At 37.5% G+C, this 23,115-nt stretch overlaps 1 protein-coding gene across 1 annotated transcript; it reads right to left on the reverse strand.

Annotated features, from left to right (window-relative positions):
* Nucleotides 1-103: 103 nt before the first annotated feature.
* SLC7A6 (solute carrier family 7 member 6) lies at nucleotides 104-22,714 on the reverse strand. Its single transcript, XM_084270217.1, has 9 exons — nucleotides 22,147-22,714; nucleotides 18,421-18,546; nucleotides 16,518-16,662; nucleotides 14,101-14,224; nucleotides 3,739-3,842; nucleotides 2,813-2,909; nucleotides 2,424-2,573; nucleotides 1,536-1,719; nucleotides 104-927 (listed from the first exon to the last, which is right to left on the reverse strand). The coding sequence occupies exons 1-9, from the start codon at nucleotides 22,676-22,678 to the stop codon at nucleotides 833-835; spliced, it is 1,557 nt and encodes a 518-aa protein (XP_084126343.1). The 5' UTR covers nucleotides 22,679-22,714; the 3' UTR covers nucleotides 104-832.
* Between the last annotated feature and the right edge of the window lie 401 nt (nucleotides 22,715-23,115).

The raw sequence follows: 23,115 nt of genomic DNA on the forward strand, positions 1-23,115 counted from the left end.
AGTTTCTGGATGGTCATTTTCTAGTCAAGAGCACTGGAAGAAATTTTCTGACTGCTGAAGTAACACTAACGTGTTCACTGAAACAGTTCAGAAACAAATGCTGAGAAGCTTCAAACTGAACATTTTAATTTTGGAAGTTTCATAAAGCCTGTCAGAAGTGGACCAAGTACTAACAGGTTAAAAGGAAAGAATCATCAAATGTTAATCAAATCTTCACTGCCCAGGTGTTTTGTTGATTAAATCCCTGTCACAGTCAGCTACCACATTGTCACATAGCATGCAGAATAGAATACTTGTCTTTAAGGGAGAAAGGTTGGTTCAGTCTTTAAATAATGTAGCACAACTACTCATTTTACTGCTAATAATGACAAATTAGGTAGGTGGTTCTGACCAGTAGTCTTCTGGGATAAGAACTGCACAGCAAATCACTTCATGCAAACATCCATCAGAATTAAGCTGGAAATGACTCTTGGTCTTTCAGTCTAACTTAACGCGTTCCTTCACTGCACCGTTTTGCAGAAATCTAATTTGATCCATTAGCTCTTACCATTTTATTACCAATTCTGAAGAAGGAACAGTATTGACACATAGCTTGTGTGTGTCTGAAAAGAGCAGGTAATCATTATGCAGTGAAACTATGCCACAGTTCATTCAGGAGGGTGTTGCAAGGGCACGAGCTATGTGGGGAATCCAACCGCAAGCAAGTTCCTTTTCAGTGCCTCTGAAAAATCAATGGAAACAGTTCTCCCATTTTTTCCCACTTCCATCTCTTCCCTTTTGTTGTTATGATTGCTTTATCCTCCCTCCTGTTTCTTGTAATGGCTTTGAAAATTTAGTTGGATTTGTCTTCTGACTTCTTTTCATCATTTGTGTCCATCTCTGTTAAAACACAGTAACAGAGCAGCTGCATGTTTCTTGTGACCGCACCTGCATAGGAAATCGGGAGATAAATCAACAGAACGGCCATTGATCTCAACTCTAATTACACAACATGCATCTGACTAATGAAAGTTCATTGTCAAGAATCCTGCCTCACTTCTCGTAAGGAAAACAAATTATAAATACAAGAAATGCCTTCCACTCAATTTTTAAACAGACAATGTTTAAAGCTCTTCTGTGATATCCCAAACTAAGCAAAGGGATATTTCATGCCAGATGATGTCATGCTCAGCAATAAAAACTGGGCTAGAGGAAGAAGGACATCCATGTGGGAGAATGTCTTTCAAAGTAGCTGTTGCTTGGAGAATAGCAGCACAATGGTCTGCTTGTGGGAGGTGGTAAGCGATTGCATTTGCATCACTTGGGTTTCACTCCCTCCCCTCACTTTCTTTCACTTACTGAATTGTCTTTATCTCCACCAGCAAGTTTTCTTGCCTTGGTTTTTCCTATCCTCTCCCCGCCCTGCTTGGGGGTGCTGGTGAGCAAGCAGCTCTGTGGGTTCTTAGCTGCTGACTGGAGTCAACTAACCACAACTGAGATTCACCTGTTTAATTTCCATCTTTCCTAGAAACAGCTCCATCTACAAAGAAACTTACATAGAATCTTGTTGATGAACTGAGGTCTCCTTGAAGCAGGCAAATAGACTCCCAAGAAAAAGACTGGAATCCCAGATAAAGCAATGGCAATCCCAATCAAGGAATTTATGGTGTCGCTGTAGAGTGGTACTACCACCAGAAATACTGTGCATATACAGAATATTATTGGGAAAGCCACGCTCAGCTGCAGACAGAAAAAACAAAACAATGTTACTGGAAATATTTGTTGTCTACAGTTATAATCATTTTGGTGAGAATTACAGAGTTTTCCCCCTCAACCTTACTTTATGGAATTACCTACTCTTCCTCTTGTACATCTGGCTATGTGGAATCATAAGCAAACTGCAGAACTATTCTTAACTAGATCTGCTGCTGAAAAATGCATAAGTAATCAAGCATGGTAACTACTGTGTCAAAAGAAACTGTGTAACAGTGTGCAATGTTTTTAGGCAAATCCACTAGAACTCAGGAAATGAGAATTACTTTTTTGTGTAGAGTATCAACTTAAAATACTAGAAGGGAAAAGAGGTTCAGATATTGAACTGAAACACCACCAGAGATAAATGTGATCCACATTGACAGAATTAACTTAAACATTCCTAATCAGAGATTTCTAACGTCTAGGCTAACTGTGTTAGCCTACTGAGACACTCTCCAGTTGTCAGAGAGAAGGGATACTGATTGAACTAACATACAGTGAAACAGTACACTAATACGACAATAATTTCTTCTTATCTTAGCAGACAGGCAGCTTCCAAGGTGCATTATAAAATGGAAACCATCTTTTATGTCCTGCTGAATTTGTAACCTTTAGATGTGTATGGCCCAGACAGTACTTTTACGTGGAAGAGAGGGATTTAAAATAATTCTGTAACTGGCAAGTATTACCTTAAGAGGCCTGGGTCGATTTGGTTCCTTCCAACGTAGATATAATTGCCCAGCAATAGACAGACCAACAAAAAACCAGTAGCTGAAACTGAAGTAATTAATAAGCTTGAAGACATCTTCCACAGCCAGGTAAATAAGGGTCATAACACACTGTCAAAAAAGAACAGGATTGAGATGAACAACACAAGTTTGCAACTTACTGCTTATGCTGCTTTTGGCATGAAAGTAACACTTTTTACTCCATGATTTTATTATACCTTGTCAAATTCACTCTCTCAGAAATCACCTCAATGGTAGTAAATCTGAAGTTACCTGTTGTGCTTTAGTTCTAAAGTCTTCCTTTAAAAAATTCATAGTTGTATCTCAAAAGAAAAGCAGTAAGAACTTACGTTGAAGAGCAGTGCTGGCACAGGTGTGAACCTCCCAATGTGGATCATAGACAACAGATCAGGAAGGTGACCTTCTCGAGACCCTACAAAAAATAGCCTGAAAAACACACCAGAAAACAGAAGTTGAGGCCACAGGTGAGAGAATGTATTACAGAAAAATCAAACAATAACAGTCCAAGTAGGTGTTTACACTACTGAATTTCCATCCTTTAAGCCTAAACATGGATTCAACCCTTCTGGTAAAGATGTACTGTACAATCCCCATTAAAAGATAAGCTCTTAATAACATGCTGTTAACATGCTGATTGCAGTTTTTTATCAGCTGCAAATTGTTCTGTATTGACTGATTCACCAGGTCACAGTTCAGAGGCACTGCACATACATTCAATGGACAGGAAGGATGTTAAAATGCCTGAAAGAAATCTATTGACAATTTTCACCAGTCACACGCATAGTGAGCGCTCACTGGAAAGCTGCTGTATTTTATACTAAGCTTTTTGACTGCAGATTATTAGCAGTAGCAACTTCTAAAACTTTCTATTTCGAAAAAAGCTTAAAGGTACTGATTTTTAAAGTAAGTTTTATGTAAATATATTTGAAAACAAGAACTTGCTAGAGTTATTGTATGAGTTAAAATGGAAGATAACAGTCCAAATAAACAGAAGGCCTGAGAACTTAGGCATGCAGACAACCTTTGTTTATGTTTAACTGTACTCTGCATACAGCTGGGAATGTTGGGGAAGTAAGGCAGTATTAAGGGTGTATGTATACACACAGCAAGGTTTATTCAGGTCTCTTATTTTACTGTGGCTGTTTATCAGATTTGGTTACGAAAGTGTTTTTGCCACTCTTGGAACAGGTGAGCTTAACAGTATTGTATATAAATACCCATGAACAGTTGCCAAACACAAAGAGATATACAATACCTTGATGATGCTAGAATTGAAGCATTAAGTCCACCAAAACAAGAAAAGGCTACAGCAATGGGAATTGTCCAGCTGAAGATACCAAACACCCTGTCAGCAAATGTCTAATGAAAGGGGAGAGAAAAAGGAAACATGAAAAAGATCTCCAAGAAAGCATATGTAAAAAAATGACATGAAAATAAGTTTGCATGGAAAAACAGTAATATAAGAAGGTCAATCCATAATGCAGCACAAAGCAGCACAGAACTTTTTAAATTTTTATATATTCTAAATAAGAAAAACCTTCTTCAGCCAAGCACCTGAACTCACATTTTTCTACTCACAAAGGAGAACAAAATGTTTTTAGAATTTTCTCACCAAACTTGATATATTTTATCTAACTAAAGTTCACAACTCAAGGGTTAACAGTGACTACAGGGAATACATGACAAAAATATTACTACATATCCAAAAAACAAAGTGCCATATTGCAGATGACAGCCACCATCACACCTACTGTTTAGTAGATACTATTCTAGCAATCTATTTTTCCTTCTTTTTCATTTCCTAAGCCACCTTCTTTTCCTTTAGCTCCACCAGCAGGCCTTCTGGGCTCTATGTTCACAACATGGGAAATGACAGAACAAGTATCCTACTAGCAGTCATTTGTCAATGTTGCTAGACAATATGGCAAGATGTGTCTGGTGACATTCCATGCTAGAGCTGTGGAACCAAGAAGCCAGCAGCATCACAGTTTAACACAGCAAGTGGTAAGTCATTGACTGCCAGTGATCTGGGACCTATTCTGAAAGTTGGTCATTATTTGCAAGATACTGTCCTGGCCAATTCTGCTCAGCCACCCAGATGGAGGAAACAAAAGGAGCAGGACTTAGAATATCAGACAAAATGTTTGAAAAATCAAGAAATTTAATACATGAAGACTGACAGCCATGTTTGGAGTTAAGCAGAAACTACTCAGGCTGTGTTCAGAAGACATGTGTGGAAGCTTTCTTACTCCAATTCTACCTACTAATAGCTAAATTACTGTTACTGAGGCAAACTAACAGTCATGGTAGCAAAAGGATCACGTCTCCTTTAGTCAGCAAGAAAGCACTATTTACAGAGAGGTACATAAATTCTGTGTGATACTCAAATCAGCCCTTAGGATATGGGGGATATTAGAACATTTCACATCTTAGCAGGCAGCAGGTATCTAAACCTTCTTATGAACCTTTCTCTTAATCAATTTCTTCGCTCTCTCTTGCTTTAGCTATTTCAAGATCATCAGACATAGAAAGTATATATAGTGGTTCAACTTTCTCCTGTCTTTTCGATTACAAAAATTTTCTTAACTTTTTAATATTTTAGTATTTTGAAACACCTTCCCCTTGACCTCCCCTTTAAACTACTGGTCTTCATCATAACATCTATGAGCTAGGAAGTTCAGTCACAGTGGATTAACATTCAGAACTGGCCTTTGTTTGCAGTACACAATGCTATCTGGATTTAACCATGGTCAAATTTTTATTTAATTACTCCCGGCACAAGAGAATCAAAAGCAGTTAATTATGACCTCTTTTACAAATGGTTTTGTAGGTCAAAAAAAGCCTGAATGACTTCATATTTGTGTGTGTGTGTGTGTGGGTGTGTGTGAAATGAACGACTGGTTTTCATGAGACAAAATCCTTGCTGTAACATCCATCTTCAAACCATAAAATGGCAGAAAAAAGTCACTGACATAAACCAAAGCTTGTCCTGTTAGAGTTTCCTGTTCTTTGTCTGGGTTAACAGATGAAGTTTCAGCATATGATCCAGGTTAAGGTTCAGAATCCAACTCTGCTTAGCTGCACACCGTCATTTACAGTAAAAAGCAAAATTTATTCCATGCTTCTGCATAATTTAACTGACCCTCATCAGAAGCAGATAGGATTTCCTGCTGCTAAGGAACCTTGCCAAATGGTTGAAAGTCAATGCATCAACTGTTAGTCACTGGGATTCTTACTAACACAACTCTTCCTGAGCTCCTTTGGTCTGTATGTGTTAATGCTGCTTCCTGCAAAGTGGAGCTTCAACAAAGGGCTGGAAAAATGCACACACAGATTCCCATAGAAATTATACAAATTAACAGGAGAGAAGTATAAAAGAACTAATCCAAACATGAATCCTATTTAATGCTAAAAATCACAACATCAATTTAGCAAAAGGCCATCCCGTAAGAGATGTGCTCTGTATACCATGCACTACCCAATTTCAGTCAAATGAAGCTAAACAAGAAATTAACAATTTATGATACTGTATACACAAGATTTCTGCTGCTCAAAATAAATAATTCCTAGAACACACAGTGGTTCTCTCAGATCCTTACTGGATCTAAACGCAACTCTGAGAAACCTGGTCTCCCAAAGCAGAATGTAATTCATAATGATCCAGCAAATTAACTAAGACAACTTCTCCAGAATAAGTAAGAATGAGGGCCAGATGAAAAATCTAATAGACTAACTGTTCTATTATTTGAAAGGATGATTTAAACCTGGACTACTGATCTCTGAAGTGAAACAGCAAGTGAAATTCTGAGACACCAAACTTAAAACTGCTAGAGAATATTATTTTTTTTTAATATATAAAGCTAGGATACAGGACTCACTCAGCAAGTTGTTAGAGAATTAAGATGTTTAGTAAAGTTGCCTAAAGGGTAAGCATTTAGGTAAGTAATATTAACAGCTAAAGTTAAAGAAGTGAGAGAAAACAGACGAAAGTAATCCAAAGCACCAGGATGATTATTAGCTAGCATGTCCTTTGGAGAAACTTCTTCCTCCAAAAGGCAGTTGTTCTTAACAAGCATTTCCCATTTCCTTTTGAATCATCTAGTAATGGGCCAGTGTGGAATGCCGGATGTGGGACTACCTCAAAGGCTATTTCCATCCTATGATGTATATCCAATCTTTCTAAGATACACTGAAGTTTCACACATCCTGGAAAAAAGCGATCACTCCTATGAGCAGGAAATCCTACAAAGAGTTAGGACAAAGCTCTGGCATCACTGCCACAATTTATATACAGATCAGGACGTTAAAGATTTGATGCATTGTGGATGCAAGCTATATTCTGTATAAAAACTGCTGATCCAGCTCAAAGTCTAAATAATTAATTTCCCTAGATCTGTACAAGTCAGATTCTTCAAAAGAGAGAATAACCTAGTGACAGGCTTTACCAAACATTGTTATTTCAAATGGACTTTCTAAGGCTGCATTTGGGATGCCTGAGAGAGTAAAGGGCAGAACATTAATTCAAGAGCTTAACTTTTCCTTCAATGATGTAAGGAAAATGAGTATTTTAATTGAGAAAGATCTCAAAGGTTTGGCTTGATTTGCCAAGTAGGTCTGCCCGCAAAATGATCCTTTAGCAAAACAAAAGTTGAAAGGTGCCAGCTGAAAGTTTGGCAAAACTTTCTAGTGGTATTTAACAGCTTAACATGACAAGTTTAGACCCATCTGCCTTTATACAGGTGTTTTCTGACAGGGTTTCACCCTAATTTCTAACAGAAAAATCAGCCAAGCTCATGTATCAGTACTTGGGACAATAAACACACTTTTATACTTCAGGGTACACATTTCCTTCAACACCCCCATCTTAACAGATGCCAAGAAATGTCTTCTCCAAAGCTGAGCTATACTCTCTTGTAAGCAATGATAAAAGCAAAGATCTCTACAGCAATTCCTGCAGAAAGCATTACTGAAGCATAAGTGGAACTGGCCACAACAAGCATTCAATGGTGTGCATATCAGAGGGTTATTTTGTGTAAGGAACAAGGGCAGAGAAAAGGACAAAAAGCAATCAAGTTATCAAGCACATACAGCACGTGCACTGTGCCAAGAGGAAAAGGGGGGAAGGGAGAAGAGTTAGTGGCTGCTTTCTGCTAAAACTGCAGTTGAACAATCATGGATCCTCCACAAATGAACTAGACCTGGGCTCTGAACTGAGTAACTGACCAATTTCACTTCAACTACCACTACTTCTGGGAGTAGTGAAATGCATTTATAAAAACAAATGAGCTGGAAACAGAGGAAGAATGGAGCATTTGGAAGGGTATGCAGAGGATGACAGAGGAGCCTACCTGGAGGCAGCTATAGCAGAAGCATTTAGTCCACCATAACAGGAGAAAGCCACCACTATGGGGATGGATTTCTTCTCAGGATTCTTCTGAGAAAGTCTAAAGAGCAAGAAGGATTAAGAGATTAAATTGTCATCTCTGCTATAGTCTGACAAGTCCTGTAGTTCAGACTTGAACTGTAACTGCTTCTAACAGCTAGGAAACAGTAAGAGAATTCAGTGGCTGATACAGCACTTGCAATTATAGATAAAGTCCTCTTATACCCTCCCATCCATTTGCCACTTAAGATATACACATACACGCACACACTGGAGAAAGACATGCACCTGGAATTGTTCCCAAGTCCTGATTATTTTTTGTCCCAAACCATCAACAGGGAATAATAATGAAGGAAGAAGAAGCTTCCAGTCATGCACTTCTTTACATTACTCCCAGAAGAACGGTCAAAAACTAAATTACAGCTTTGTTTCAAGACATGAATGGCTGATTTAACCGCATTTTATTTTTATCTTGGGTTGGTTTGATCTCATGGTCATCAGCTGGTCATTTGTGAATGGTCTGCAAGAACACTTTTTTTCCCCTTTTCAGGGTCCAAGCAACACTTCTACACAAACAGGTTCAAACAAAAGCAGTGGGAATTGCTCCACATAAAGAGCTGCCACAACAAAATACACTGGATATTGCCTCACACCCAGTAATTCTGGCACACAGACAATTAGAAAGACCCACATGTAGGTTAGAGATCACAAGATGAGAGCTGTTTCTTCATACTGAGCTGCACACAAAATATGCACTTAGAGGCACATAATGTCAGACTACACTGAGAACATATGGAGCTATGAACACGTGCTAGGCTGGCAAAGCACTGAACAGTGTTGGTAAGATGGATAAATGCGAAGAGAACGTAGTCTAACATGAATAAGAAACTTACACAAAACTATACCCAAAGCTTATGAGGTGTTTATATTAGGAATGCTAAAAAGCTGTCTATAGATCCTCTTTATGTAGCTCATTTCAAGATCCTATCACATGTGAGCTTTTTCAGGTTCTGGTCTGTAAGATTCTCACTCCAAAAGTCCTACATAACAGTAAGAAGATTAATACATATGAGCAATCTGACTAGTATCTTGGAAGTGCAATTAAGTCTGCTTTGACATGTCTCTTGAGGCAGAGTATAAATACATTCCCACACAAGAGGAAGATCTGGCAGTCTGTTTTCTCATTTTTTAGCTTCTTGGGCCTTTAAGGATGTACTTCCTAAAGGAAGCAAAGAAAATATGACTTATGGTAATTGGGAAGCTGAGTGGGTGAGGTTTCTTGTAATTCTTCTAATTTCAGGTGTCTTATAATTCACGCTTCAACCACCATTCCACTGATTGATTCTACTCAGGCAGACATAATTCTTTCCTTGTATCACTGGCAACACCTTTTCTTGGAGAAAAAGGTACCAGTGCAATGCAAGATCCAGCATGGAATTCTCTCTTCATCTTTAGGTCACTCAATACACTCCTACGGTAAGAGAAACCAGCACTACTCTACTATGTTAACATATCACACATTTACTGCATGTAACCTGTCTCTTCTGCATGGCCCACATTAAGATTACAGATGCCAGCTTCACCAGTGGAACAGTTTTGTTTCAGTCTTCATAGAGGTGCTGAAGATACTTCATCTGAATCTTCTCAGGTGTTTATCCTGTTCTTAGCATTTTTAATAGCTAGCTGCAGCATCAGGGTTCAGTGTTTTCCAAAGTCTATTACCTTTCTTATATTGAAAAATTCTGTAGCACTCTCTGAAATTTTGGCTCAACTTTTCAGCTTGGCCTCAGAGAACTACTTAATTGGCAAGTGGAGTGCTGCATTGGTAGCAAATTATGGCTAGCTCCAAGAATGAAAGGCAGATGACTTATTAAACTGCTCTGTTCTAAAAGCAACTGCCTGTCCCTAATGAAGAGTTCTTCCATTGTAAGGTACCAAAAGTGCATTTCATCCAAAGGAACCTGACTGGGAAGTGCCAGTGCAAGCAGAGAACATGCACGTGACATTGGCAGCTGAAGACAAGCAGATCTTGCTCTTCAGAAAAGAAGCCAGTGACTGTCCAAATAAAGGAAGAGAAATAATACCCAAAAGGTCTAAAAGTAACTTAAGAACATCTGCTTGAATTCAGTTAGAAGAAACAGACTCATCATTTGCTAAACTATACACCAAAGAATAACAAAACAGCCAGAACACACAGCCTCATGCATTCCTGCTTCCTGGAGGGAGATGACATGTCAAAGTGAAGCAAGTCTGCTCTAGAATAAGAATACACCAGGCTAAATAGGACTGATCAAGGCTGGATTCACAAGATGGTATTCAAAGATGTAACTGAAGCTGGCAGCTTTAACCCCAATCTACTGACAAAGCTCCAAGAAAGATGCAGGAAAACCATTTGCTTCCACCAGGAATCGTCTTTAGCTTTTACTTGGAAAAGAAGCTGTTAAATATCACCTACTGCCTGGGCTCAATCAAAAACCACACAGACGTGACCACACACAGGAAGCGAGTAACAACCTACGTGCTGACACCAGTATGTTTCCTTGCAAGAAGATGAAGCAGCCCCTAAAGTGCTTGTGGAGCCAGCTGCCTGCTTCACAAACAGAAGATAGAAAGATGCAAAAGAAAAAAAAAAAAAAACAGTTGATTGGTGACAGGAAAAGATGAGATAAAATTTTTGCTTTTATTTATTCAGGTGTGTTTGTGCTACAGAGTAACTGCTTGATGTACATAAAACTTAACAGTAAGGGTTGTGATGGTCTGGACAAGGAGTGAAACAGAAGTCAACTGTGAAACTCGACAGGAATCTTTGAAAAAGGAAGTGATTTTTACATGATCAGCAACTCTGAAGACCATTTGCAGAACTTCTAAGCTAGCTGTTGCTGTTATACTTAAAAGTCACTTAAACAAAAAAGAGCTGAAGAACTGAGTTTCTTAGCCCTGACACTGGACATATACCACAATGATGCTAATACTGAAGTAAAAGGACATTTTATCATTTTGTTCCTTATCACCCCTGGTAAGACTCCTTTCACCTCCCAGGGACCAAGAAAAATAGTAAGCAAAGTGATGTGCAAAGCTACATTATTACTAGTATTCATTTCACATACAACTTTTACACTCTTTATTTGGAAACTAGAAATAGCTCCTGCCCACACACCCCACCCCCGGTTTCCAGCTCAAAGCTTCTCAACCAAAATGAATAGAAAAAACCCACTACATGCCTTCCTAAAATAGCAACAAGGGAAGAGTAAATTTAACTACTGCTTTATTACACGAAAGGCTCTAAAATGCAGCAATATTACTATTGTGTTGCTTTAAAAAAAATCATTGTAATTTTCACTCTACAACTATGTAGAAGGCAATATGGAAACTACTGCAATCTGTATCCTGTATCACATGCAGAACATGTGAGCAGACCAAAGTGACTCATTTTCATCAGCTTAGTGTTTGGATTGGCTTAATTCTCATGTCCTTTCTTCATTTATCCACTAACCACAATGCCTTAAGTCTTCTTAAAGATTCCACTGTGGATAAAATTCTCTTCCACCCCACCCGCCCTGAGAAATTTCACCCCAAACATTTTTACATTTCTGTATTATAGGAGAGTTCTACAGACCATTACAGTCAGCAGTGCTCTTTCCTCCCCTCTATTCACTAGAAAACTACAAGTGCACTTTTGCACTTGTAGTGTGCAAGTGCACCTTTGAAACTCTACCTTTTGTTGTCATTTACTGCTTTTTCATTCAAACTGTTCAGTATCAGAGCTAAAGGGAGCTTCCTTTCTACAACAGACTACATTGGAAGATGCACTTCAAGGGCATTCCTACTGCCCTCCCCTACTGCAATCCAACCACACACGAGCATTCAGTCCACAGGACCTCAGTGTCAACAGTTCTGTCCTACAGACACCCTTTCAGAGGTCCACACTACTTACTAATTTATTACTAGATCAAGCTTAAAGTTGGTTTCATAAAACTGGGCAATTAAATTCATAGCAGCAATGAAAAGGAATCTTTAATGAGTCATGTGTTAAGTATTAAACTTCAACTACACTTTCACCTTGTCAATCTAAAAGGGATATAAATATTGGCAATCAGAATACCATTGTTTGCCAGCTGATAAGACGTCTCAGCAAGAATTCCTTTAGATAGAACATTAAACTTTTAAGTGTGAGCATTTGGCAATCCTGAGATCTAGTGAAAAAGCACAGCTCTAGACCTCCAAGATGATTCATTCAGCTAATTCATTAAAACTAGCACAAGAAGTAAACCCCCGATAAATTTGGAAATCACAAACATGTTCTTTGACTCTCATTCTGGTTCCCCAGTATCTCTCTATGCAATTAGATTGACTAAGGATTTATAACATTCTGAAGCTTTCCTGTCCAGATGTATTTTTTTCATGTCCAGGTGTATTCTGTACTAGAGAGGAAGACCCGATCTGTCCAGTTCTGAGCATCACAATTTCATGTTAAAATCACACAGCATGTGTATATACATGAAAGTATACACACATGAAAATATATATTCACTTTTGGTCAAGAACAATATCAAGAAACAAGTAAGTGAGTGTATGTAATACCATGAGAATTTAGGCCTGGGTTTCACATGTGCCGCAAGGCTCAGGCATCTCTCACCCCCGGTTTATCTGGCCACCCACTGCTGCTGCAGTTGCTTTGTACAGCAACACAGATCAGACAGGCTGACAGTGAATCATTCCCCAGTCTCCCAGGCTGGATCAGGTTCCCTGATTCCATTCACGGAATACCCATATAAACCTCCATGAGGACAAAGGCCAGGAGCAGCAGTGTAGGCTCAGAACAAGACAGGCTGGATTGCTGCAGGGCTTCATTGCTGTCAAAGGAGCAAATTTTCTGAGAATTTTCTTTGTTAGAAAAAAACAATAGTGCATTGCTTCAGAGAAGTCAGGACAGAGAGAGTGAACTGTGTATTGGCTTTTAATTTTGTCTGGATTAATTAACTATAGATAAGAATTAAAATTCTGTTGAGTCACTGGAAGGTATGTTATACAGGGTACTGTAGCCTACAACAGAAATAAACATTTCTGGAGATTGTATTACCCCTGAGCATATGCTGATTCGAAATTAAGTATTTTCTGTCTCACTTGGTTCCATCCAGAAGTGTTTTACTAAGTTTTTCATTATATATTTTATGACAACTCTGTTGTCCCTGCTATAAAGAGGCAAAAAATTAAATTTTATTTACTCTCAATACATTTTGGAATAAACATCTGCATAATCACAAGTTACACCCCAGATTTACCAGATACTGTTTTGAAAGTTTACCTTAAACATAAATATTTCTCAAGTTTGAAAGAAAGTCAAGTAAGTGGTTTTGTGAAACCATCTGCTTAAATACCTGAAATGAGTTTGCTGATTTGCTAAACCACTTTTTAATAACAGCAATCCTCTGTGGGAACAGAGAGAATTCTTCCTTCATTTTGATGTATTTAAAACTGTGTATTCATTGTCTAACTACTTAAAGTTTAGAAGCCAACTGGGCATCTAAATCTGGAGGAAAGCTACTTTTCTTCCAATCGAAATGACGAAAAAGATTAAATTTTCCAAGCCTCACATCTAAAGGAAATGGTAACCAGAACTATCCAATTAATTTACTAGCTACAGGGCAAAACTCCCTTTCACTCTTGCTTAATGCTTACCTTTAAGTATAAAACATGTTTTGACCAGCTTTTACTTTTAAGAAGCTTATGTATTCTAATTGGATCCAAACTTCTACCCATATACAAAAATAATTCAAAATATTAAGTGATTGGAATTAATACAATGCTGGGAAGACAGTGTTTTAATTACTGAAAAGGAGATCAAGCTAAATTTTGTCAGGGCTGAGCTGCAACACATCCATTAACAGATATGCACTGCACCAATTATTAGCTGAACAGAATGTAGCTCAGTGCAGCACCATTCTGCACAAGGCTCCAGCTTTCTAAATACCACAGCATGAAGGAACAGAGAAGATTTATGTACTAATGAGTCCAATTTACAGTCAGCTCAAAGGACACAAGTCTAATTCACATCATCACAGAATACATTACAAGATGCATATGTGCCTGTTTTAATAAATCCAATAATATATTATGTGATTTCATTAACTACTTTTCTATTTAAGATTAAATTAATCATGATGAGCTGTTCTGTCCTCCTCTATACAGTGAAGTGCTATAACAACACAGCAAAATACCACACAGTCAACTTACCACTGCCACAGCATCACTGGATAGAACAGCATCAACATCCAGCACTGTATAGTAAGCTATATTGGTCATAATATAGATAACAGTCACAATTGGCATGGACACTGCAATAGCCAGTGGCAAGTTCCTGTAAAACAACAAAAAAAGAAAACCCAAACCAACAGAATAAACATTTATTTGCATCCTTTACCTTAGAGATAAAGAAGTATGAAGACAGGATAAATATGAAGACAGGATAAATATTTCAGAAGTCTTTGAAGACTTTGGTTTAATTTAAAACTAGGAATTTAAAATAGAATACTAAAATTGAAAAAAAAAATATTTTTTTGCAGTAACTTAAAGCCCAAATCATGTGTAAAAAGGGATTCTACAGAACTACTCTTCTAGTACCCTAACACAGGGATTCCCAGACCAGTAATGACAGCCTTCAAATTTACAAACTAAATTACTGCCTACTTGCCACATTAGTTACAGCTAGAACCCACAGGGGCAGAGCTTTGAGCCCCTGTACTCATTCTCTCTGGAGAATGTTGCTGTTCTTCTAGCACCTGCTTCTAGAACTGATGCAGGCAGAGCCACTAAACCAAACCCCTGATCTCCTCATCTGCACTCATCACTGCAGATAACAAACTAATCAGGCTGCAGAAGGTAGAGATAAAGGGGGCAGATCCGAACTTCCTACACAGCTGTAAATCTCAGGATATGGTTTGTTTGCATGGCTAGAAAATAATACAAAAACAGTCTAGAGTAACATAAAGACACTGCAAATCTCCCAATGTAAAGTGGTATAAACTTGCAGCCCTGAGCCTGTAGCTCCACAGGGAGAAACTAGAGAGCAGAAGGAGAAACAAACTTTCAATTTTAGGCACTGGCTTTTCTCACCCATCTTCTTTCCCCAAAGCTTGCAACTATACTCAGATGTCTCCAAAGGGAAAGCAGAACTGAGAGCGTTACTCTTGCATGTCCCCAGTTTTAAATCAAACATGACATGGTGACACAGATGAGAATTTACCACGAACATGTTTTCCAGCAGTAGAAATCCACACACATAAAAACCCAAACAACCAAAAATACCCCCAAAACAACACCCAAACAACAAAAAACCCAACAAAGCAGAAAAATGAAATGCACTTCGTAAGTTTCCACAAAAATTTCCCCAAGCCCAGAACTCCATCTGGGTCAGCCTGATGCCATGGCAGCAGAAAAACAAACACACACCACACCCCCTCCATATAAATCAGTAAATTAGTAACTGGGAGTTCTGACTGCTTCCAGGTTGTATGCTCACAGTAAGAGATCTGTGAACCTCACTGCACAAAAGAGAATTAAAAAACACTTAGAAATTAATTCAGAAATCTTACATAAGGATACAAAAAGCTGAAATGCACATTTTAAGGACTTGGCATCATCCAAGATTAAAGCCAAGGGGTTATTTCAAATTTAAATTGAAGACTGAGACTTTTGACTAGACAAAGATGAGGATACTATGCATCAAGTGAATGTGAAAAATATGGAAGCCTTGGAGTAATTTTATAGGAGTCTGGAACATTTTATTATTCCCCAAAATTGTCAATGTAGAAAACTGAAATTTGAAATTCACTTTATCAACTACAATTGCTGCCAAGAACAAATCTTGTGTTAGGCACTGATGCCCATTAACAGCAAATGAATCTAAAGAAATTTTCATCAGCTAAATGTCCAGTGAGAAAAATTCTTTTTCAAAATAATACACCTAATAGAAGAGCTATCCAACTGAAAACAGAGAACAATACATTAACTTAAAGATTAAAAGGCATTGCAACAGCACTCAAAAGGGGAGCTCTTTCAGTGGAAAAATATAATTTGAAGGACCAAATAACTCTTGGGACCAATCGGTTGGGAGAACTGGGAATAAAAAAAATAATCTGCCTTCTTTATCTTTCAGTTGTAGCAATCTAAACTGTTGCCTATCATAGGAAGTAAAAATGATCAAATGGGATACTGTTTTTAACATCAAAGGCATCTGCTTACAGACTCACAATTGAACAAGATTAGTTTAGTCAGTCACACTTTTAGAGCATAAATTTATGGAAAAGAAAACATTGTTAAATATGAGATCAGAATTATGGCACACATAAGTATAGCACAGACAATACTTATGCATCTGTGTCACTGCAGTATTATAATAGTAGCAACATCTTGAACTGAACCTTACCAAGCGCTGAATCCAGCATCCTACAATCATCTAGACATTTATTCTTACCTTTTTTTCTTTTAATTTTTAATGTAGTTTAGAACTAGTAAATCTTTGCTGCTGGTTGTCCACAGTCTTACCATCTAAATATGAGCATTTCTGTAAAGGCTCAGAGCTCTTTAGTGAAGACAGCCACAAACCAAGCAACTTGGGAACTATCCAGGTTTAGAAAGCTCCAATCATTTACCTTTCTGGGTTTTTGATCTCTTCTGTTACAAAATTGAGTGTATCCCAACCAGAGTAAGAGAATAAGGCAGAATAGAGTGCAAGGGAAATGTCTCCAATATCAAAGGACGATCCCTCAAAAGAGTTCTCAAAGTGCGCTGAGTGCCCTGTAGATGGAAGACACAATGAAGTACAGAAAATAATAAGATACAGCAAATCATTTTTGAGGTTTTTTTTTCAATCTGGCATATATATACAAAAACCCCTCAGAAACCCTAATTCCTTCAAAGCTGCCTATTAAGCCCTTTTTTTCCAATTTTATCCTGTGCTTCAGCAATGAGAATAAGCATGGCATTTAATCTACTAAAAATAATGGTCTGGGGATGATACTGGTCTATAATTGAACACCTAGTTTGTCCACAGTGGCAGAAAAAAGATTAGGAATGTAAAGTTCTGACTAAGCTACAAACAAGAGGCTACTGGTATCTTTTGTACCATATTTATAAAATAATCCGCTCTATCCTTCTATATCCTTTTAAATTTTCAATCATTTAGCCTATGCAGAGAACAAAGATTAGGGGTTTTTTGATGGCTATGGCAAAAAAAACCCCACAACACAAATACCTAAATGGGTGTTTAAATTCTAGCTCTCATAATAGAAACCTGAGAACAATTAACAGAACATATTATTGTTACTTGAGGTAATATTTTCCCAAGGTAAGAGAAAAAGTGTACAGGTTTTTGCACTGGTATTTGTGAGAACTTGTGCTGTCTTTTGACTTTAAGCAAGCTCGTCAATGGCAGCTTTTTGTACTCAGACTATTTTACACACAGATACACACACCCCCAAATACAGAAAGGGGAGTAACTATAAAACTCCAAAAGATGGCCAGTACTATGCAAATGTACTATGTACATGTAGACTTCTGCATCAGAACTGGCCAGGCAAATATTTGAGGCCTCTCAAATATCTTCACATCTTCCTCTTTTTTTCCCCTTAATCAGATATTGCTATTCCCTTCACACAGCCATAGGCAGAGTAACTGCTGAGTTAGTAACACAAAGACAAGGGAGCTTGTGAACAAGCTTAGTACAAAACAAGGGATGGGCAGGTGTGCTATGGATTACATGCTGGAGCATGGTGCTCACATATGTATATATTCCCGTACAGTAATTACCTTGCTCATGGACTTTCAACAATAACCAGTTAGAACAAAGGACACAAATTGCCACACTGGCAGGTTTGAAAGTAGGATTATTTTGTTAACCTAACACACCAATAAATTCTTGCCAAAGGAGAACAAAACTAAGTTCAGAATTCCTCTGACAACACAATGCCCAGTACACAAATTAAAAAAAAAAAAATTAAAAATCAAAAACACCAGCAACTTTCTAATTCTCAACAGCTATAAAAACTCAGAATCTGAGCAAAAAAAAACCAACCCAAAAAAAGAGCTGCTGCTTCACAAATCTACTCAAATGTTCTTACAAATTCTTACTTCAGTTTCAGAAATTCATAAAATTTATTTTGAAAAAAAATAAAAAATCAGTTGAGCTCATTGTAAAGTAATATGTTCCCCATAGAAATTTACCGCTTTCTCCACCCCAAGTGTATTTTGCTAGCTCTGTATTTTGCTGTTTTCATTTCCTTTATTATTCCATATTGCAGACCGTAAATTGCACAACATTGCTGAGCAATCAGTTACCTTCTTTTACCCAGTTCAAAGTCAACTGAGATAGGACAGCTTCTCATGGTATAATATCGTGATGATGCCTGACATTGGTGCTATTGGTGTTTTCAAAGTGGCTATAATATGCTTGTCCTGAGGAATTTGATAACACATACAGAGGAATTTTATAGTCTTTAAACCACTAAGCAGTTTCACTGATAAATACAAACCTTTGCTTTAATAATAAAAGCTTACCCTGGCATATTTTAACAAGTCCAGTTATGATGATGACAATAAGAGCAGTGACTTTAGCGTAAGTAAATATATCCTGCACCCGTGTTCCCCATTTAACATAGGCACAATTTATAAATGTTAGAAGACCTAGGGCAAAAAAGAAAAAAGAAAAATTAAAAGAATATTTGAACAGTACTGAGTATAACACATTATAATCTAAATATGCACTTACCTGTAATACTAATTCTTTAGGTTAAACTAAACAAAATACACTGGTACTGAAAACACACTGGTTTAAATAAAACAGTAGGAAACATGTTCTAAAGAGTCATAATACAGTTTCTTAAGATGGAATAAAAGACCTTCTCATTCACTGATTATATGCCCATTTTTCTAACATTTCCCCTCATCTGCTTCACTCTGGAACTATCCTTAAGATATTACACGAAATTATCAGAACTATATTGATAAATTGAATAAATGAAAGATTATCTAAAAACTCCTTAAGAGAAACATACTAACACAGCATTTGAAAATGTTTTTCCCCTTCCTTGTTAGTCTGAGGATGAGTTTTCAATACTGGATGTGGTCACAGGCAATTCAATGTTCTTTTTCAGTTGTATTAAATGGTATTATTAAGTCAGGTTAGAGCAGATCTGACCAAATCACATATGCTTTAAAAAAGTTAGGGGTTGAAAGGGACCTCCGGAGATCATCTATCTAGTTTACAGCTAACGCAATCTGGATTTTTAGGAACTGATGAGTATATTCTTCCCTGTATCCCAGAATAAACCAGCACCAAAGCTATTTCACAGCATCGTTATGGAACCTGAAGTGAAACTTTCAGATTTCACAGTTTAGTAACAGTGGCTGAATAAACTTACTCACATGATCAGCTTCCCCAATAAACCCTTTTCAAGCTATTGTTGAAATACATTGTTCTCATGGCTCTCAACATTTTGCTTTTGCATTTATTACTTCTTCCTCAAGTGGAGAGCCAGACAACTTCTGCATGAACTTAAATGCCAAATATTGAATAGGATTCAGTATCTTCAGTATTCTTTATTGAACAAAATAGTAATTCAGTGCTTATTTTTCTTACCCAGATTATCATTATATTACTAATTCCAACCCAGGAGTTTAAATATTTTCCCCAAAATCTCTTTCCTCTAGCTAGCAAATAAAAGGTTATATTCTACTGTACTTATATCTCCAAACAATTTTCTTGTACTATGCATTTTAAATATACACATAAATAAAACCTGAGCTTGACTGGTTAAGGAGTTAAGGTCGTAGCAAATCAAAATTAAATGAAAAAGTGTGATAAATTATTTCCTTTCCCATAATTCAAGATAAAATATTTTATTAAGATAAAAATCTACTTAACGCTATTACCAAATAGAAAAGTAATAAATTAAAAAAAGATAACAAAGGAAAGGTAATGATCTCAAAAGCCTGGCACTAGTATACTTGACAGTCTGGCCAAGTGAACCAGATTCCACTGAGCTTGGCAAGATGAGAGGAGAAAAACAGTTGTATCAAATTTCAAGCCAGAGCTGCTGAGTTCTCAAAGAGCCCTCAGGAAAAAAACAACTCTGCTTGGTCTCTGCTCTTCAGTCCTAATGATCAGTGCTATCTATGGAGTATTTGCTCACAGGGTTTATTTCAGTCATTTTTTTAAGCAACTTTCATCAGGGATAATTATTATTAACTCCTTATTTTAGTGAGTTACGGCTTGGTGTCTACTTCAGATGAAATGCTACTCCTCTCTGTTAGTAATAATAATAAAAAAAGAGAACCAAGAATCAGAGTAAGCCATAACCCCTCCCTCTTCCTTTGGCTAAAATTATTCTTTCATGTTTTCTTCAACTTAATTATAATTTAACTGTTTAAAGCTCTAAGAATCGTTGTTTAGTTCTGTAGCACCAGATGCCACCCTATTGCCAAAATGATTGACACAGTTGGGCAACACTTAAGACTGATCCTACACCAGATTTAGTAGTTTTATGGAAAAACACGAATAAAAAGAAACCCCACAACAAACCCACCTGTTCTCACAACCTCTACCTGACCAATACTCAGACTTCTCAGCAACTTCATTAATAAAGCATTAATCACACCCAGAGCTAAGAACACATCAAATCAGCACTGCCAAGCCAAAGAAAAGCGCTGGCTGTAACAGGTAAAGTAAGTTGTAGAGCACGGATGAGACTCTCAGCCCTGACACCTATAGCTGGGGAGAACAAGCACTTGAATTATAAAATGTACCATTAAAGTAAGCTGTTCCACCTACACAAAGTGACTTTGCCATCATGTTTCTCCACTAAAGATGGTAAATTCCCTTTCTTAGCAGCAACTGTGCAGGTCACCGCACTGAATTTCTACTACATAGTAACTTTAATTTAATCACTTTGTCTTAATTTCTTGCTTTTTGATGAACTGTTTTCATATAAGCCTAGTCCCCTCAGATGTGAGATACTTTAAATGGAAGAGCAGATTGCCCCACACAACTGAATCTGTGCCAGGATACCTTGGGGCATACCTGTTTAAGGAGTGTGAACATGACATTACAGGTCCTTTGCTGAGACGGAGGGAGGCTGACAAGTATTGTGGAACAAGTTTGTGATTATTCTTGCCACTACCTGGATCTATCAGTGCTTCCCCAACAGTAACAAATTTAACTTAGAAACATGGAAAGGGAAGCGGTAATGCTCACTGCTAGTTATAGAGGTCAAGTATTTGAAGCATTCATTACTGCTCTCTTGGTCTTTCCCCTATTCTAGCCCTATACAGATAATTGTATTCAGGAACATTAGAGCAATTTCAACAGACTCCCTGTTGCCTTAAAAAGGAATCAGCATGAAACAGTACATCTCCTCCCTGTAGTATATTGTTTACACTAAAAAAAGCCCAAGATCTCCATTAGCTGTGTGATAAAAGCATCACATCGATACGGATGGCAGACTCCACAGCATGTTGGCAACTCATCAATACATGACAAAGGACTGCCATACAAACCTTCTGAAATATGTTTTTCAGTGTTTACTGGAAACGTAAAATATGTATATAAACATTTAATAGGAAACACCTAAGATGAAATATGATACACATAGTACAATCACAGTTTCATTCTCTTGATACAGCAGAACAGTCCTGATTCAAAGCACATGGGCAGTCGATTCTCTATATCGACTAACAGAGCTGGCTGATTACAAACATTTCAATGTTTTATATGCACACAAAGTTTCCACTTTTCAAAACAACTTTACAATGGGTCCTGTTGTACTGATGTTAATCACAAGCATAAAGAATAATCTTGAATGACTGATCTTTTGAACCCCTACCAGAGTAATTACTTAAGCATGTCTACATTGAGAAGCTATTGCAGAATAAAGTACACCAGAATTTACAGCATAATAGCTATTCTGCAAACACTCTTAGACCACACCAAGACTATCCTGAGGTTCAATTTAATGTAACTCTCAGAAGGAGAAAAAACCCAAAACTTTTCCCCTATTTTTGCCATGGAAGTAAACTTGAGAGAGCTAAATACCTTGTTCTGCTTCCAATGACAAAATGGTAATTCACTATCTGAATACCTGCAAGTTATTCATACGCTAGATATTGTTCTTTTCCCCACTGCAACACAAACCACTGCAGATTCAGTATGTAGCAACTCTGGATTTGTTTTAATACAACTCGACCTTGGATAAAAAATGACCATAGCAAATGTCAAGAAATACTTACATTCACAAGCAGCTGCTATGAGACGACAAGCCAAATATGGAGGATCACAAGAAGGAAAGAAAGGCTGAACTATGTAGTTAGCAAAGGTGATGGCAATAATTGCCTGACTAGTTGGCTCAACAATTAAGAGTGAGGTCCACAAACGAATAAAGGCAATGAAGCTCCCAAAAGATTCCAAGATATATGCGTAGCTGGCTCCTGATTTTGTAATAGTGGTTCCAAGTTCAGCATAGCAGAGAGCTCCAAAGACTGAAAAAATCCCTCCAATTGCCCAAATTATTAGAGACAATCCATAAGATTTGCTGTAGATGAGAACTCCTTTGGGAGAGACAAAGATACCTGAACCAATCATATTGCCTACTATAAGGCTTATCCCATTTATCAAAGATATTTCTTTCTTCAGTTGCATTGTGTTTTGGTTTCCATTCTGCATTTCACTGCTGTCACTTGGATCTGTCCTGTCTGATTTACTGACGGGGCTGTATTCAGCCAGCGAACTATGCGACTTCATACAATCTGTCCTTTCTCCCATTGTGAAAAGACTGTGAATTCTCCACGACTCCAAATCACAATCTAAAACAAAACACAGACAGCTGAAATCATTAAAACATTTTTTTTTATCCCAGGACTTTCTTGTTAAAACTTACTTCCACCTTTTTACCCTATAATTTACAAAAGTAAACTGAGAAATTCCCTTTTTTTGCTTCATAGGTGTGGTTTTGGGTTTTTTACACAAAGGTAAATTCATGCACCATTAAGCAGAAGAAAGAACACACAGAGACCAGGCCAAAAGACAAGTTCCAGTGTAACTTAAGCTGAAAAAGGAACTTCTACCTGTAGGGAAAGAAACCCCAACCAACTAAAACCATAGTAAGAACAGGATTAAGGGATTTCCATGTTGAAAAGGAAGAAAAATCAGATGGGAGCAAAGTGATGTGATATTGAAAAGCAAACACTAAGACCAAGCTG

This window comes from Gallinula chloropus, assembly GCF_964237585.1.
Source record: "Gallinula chloropus genome assembly, chromosome: 13".
Lineage (NCBI taxonomy): Eukaryota > Metazoa > Chordata > Aves > Gruiformes > Rallidae > Gallinula > Gallinula chloropus.

What these genes read in the sequence shown, in the direction of transcription:
- SLC7A6 (XM_084270217.1), bottom strand. Translation starts at nt 22,678, where the DNA reads ATGGGAGAAAGGACAGATTGTATGAAGTCGCATAGTTCGCTGGCTGAA. An exon ending in CCAGTGATGCTGTGGCAGTG is followed by an intron (nt 3,843 to 14,100) that starts GTAAGTTGACTG and finishes CCCTTTCATTAG; the next exon opens with ACATTTGCTGACAGGGTGTT. An exon ending in GTTCATCAACAAGATTCTAT is followed by an intron (nt 928 to 1,535) that starts GTAAGTTTCTTT and finishes TTTCCTATGCAG; the next exon opens with GTGCGGTCACAAGAAACATG.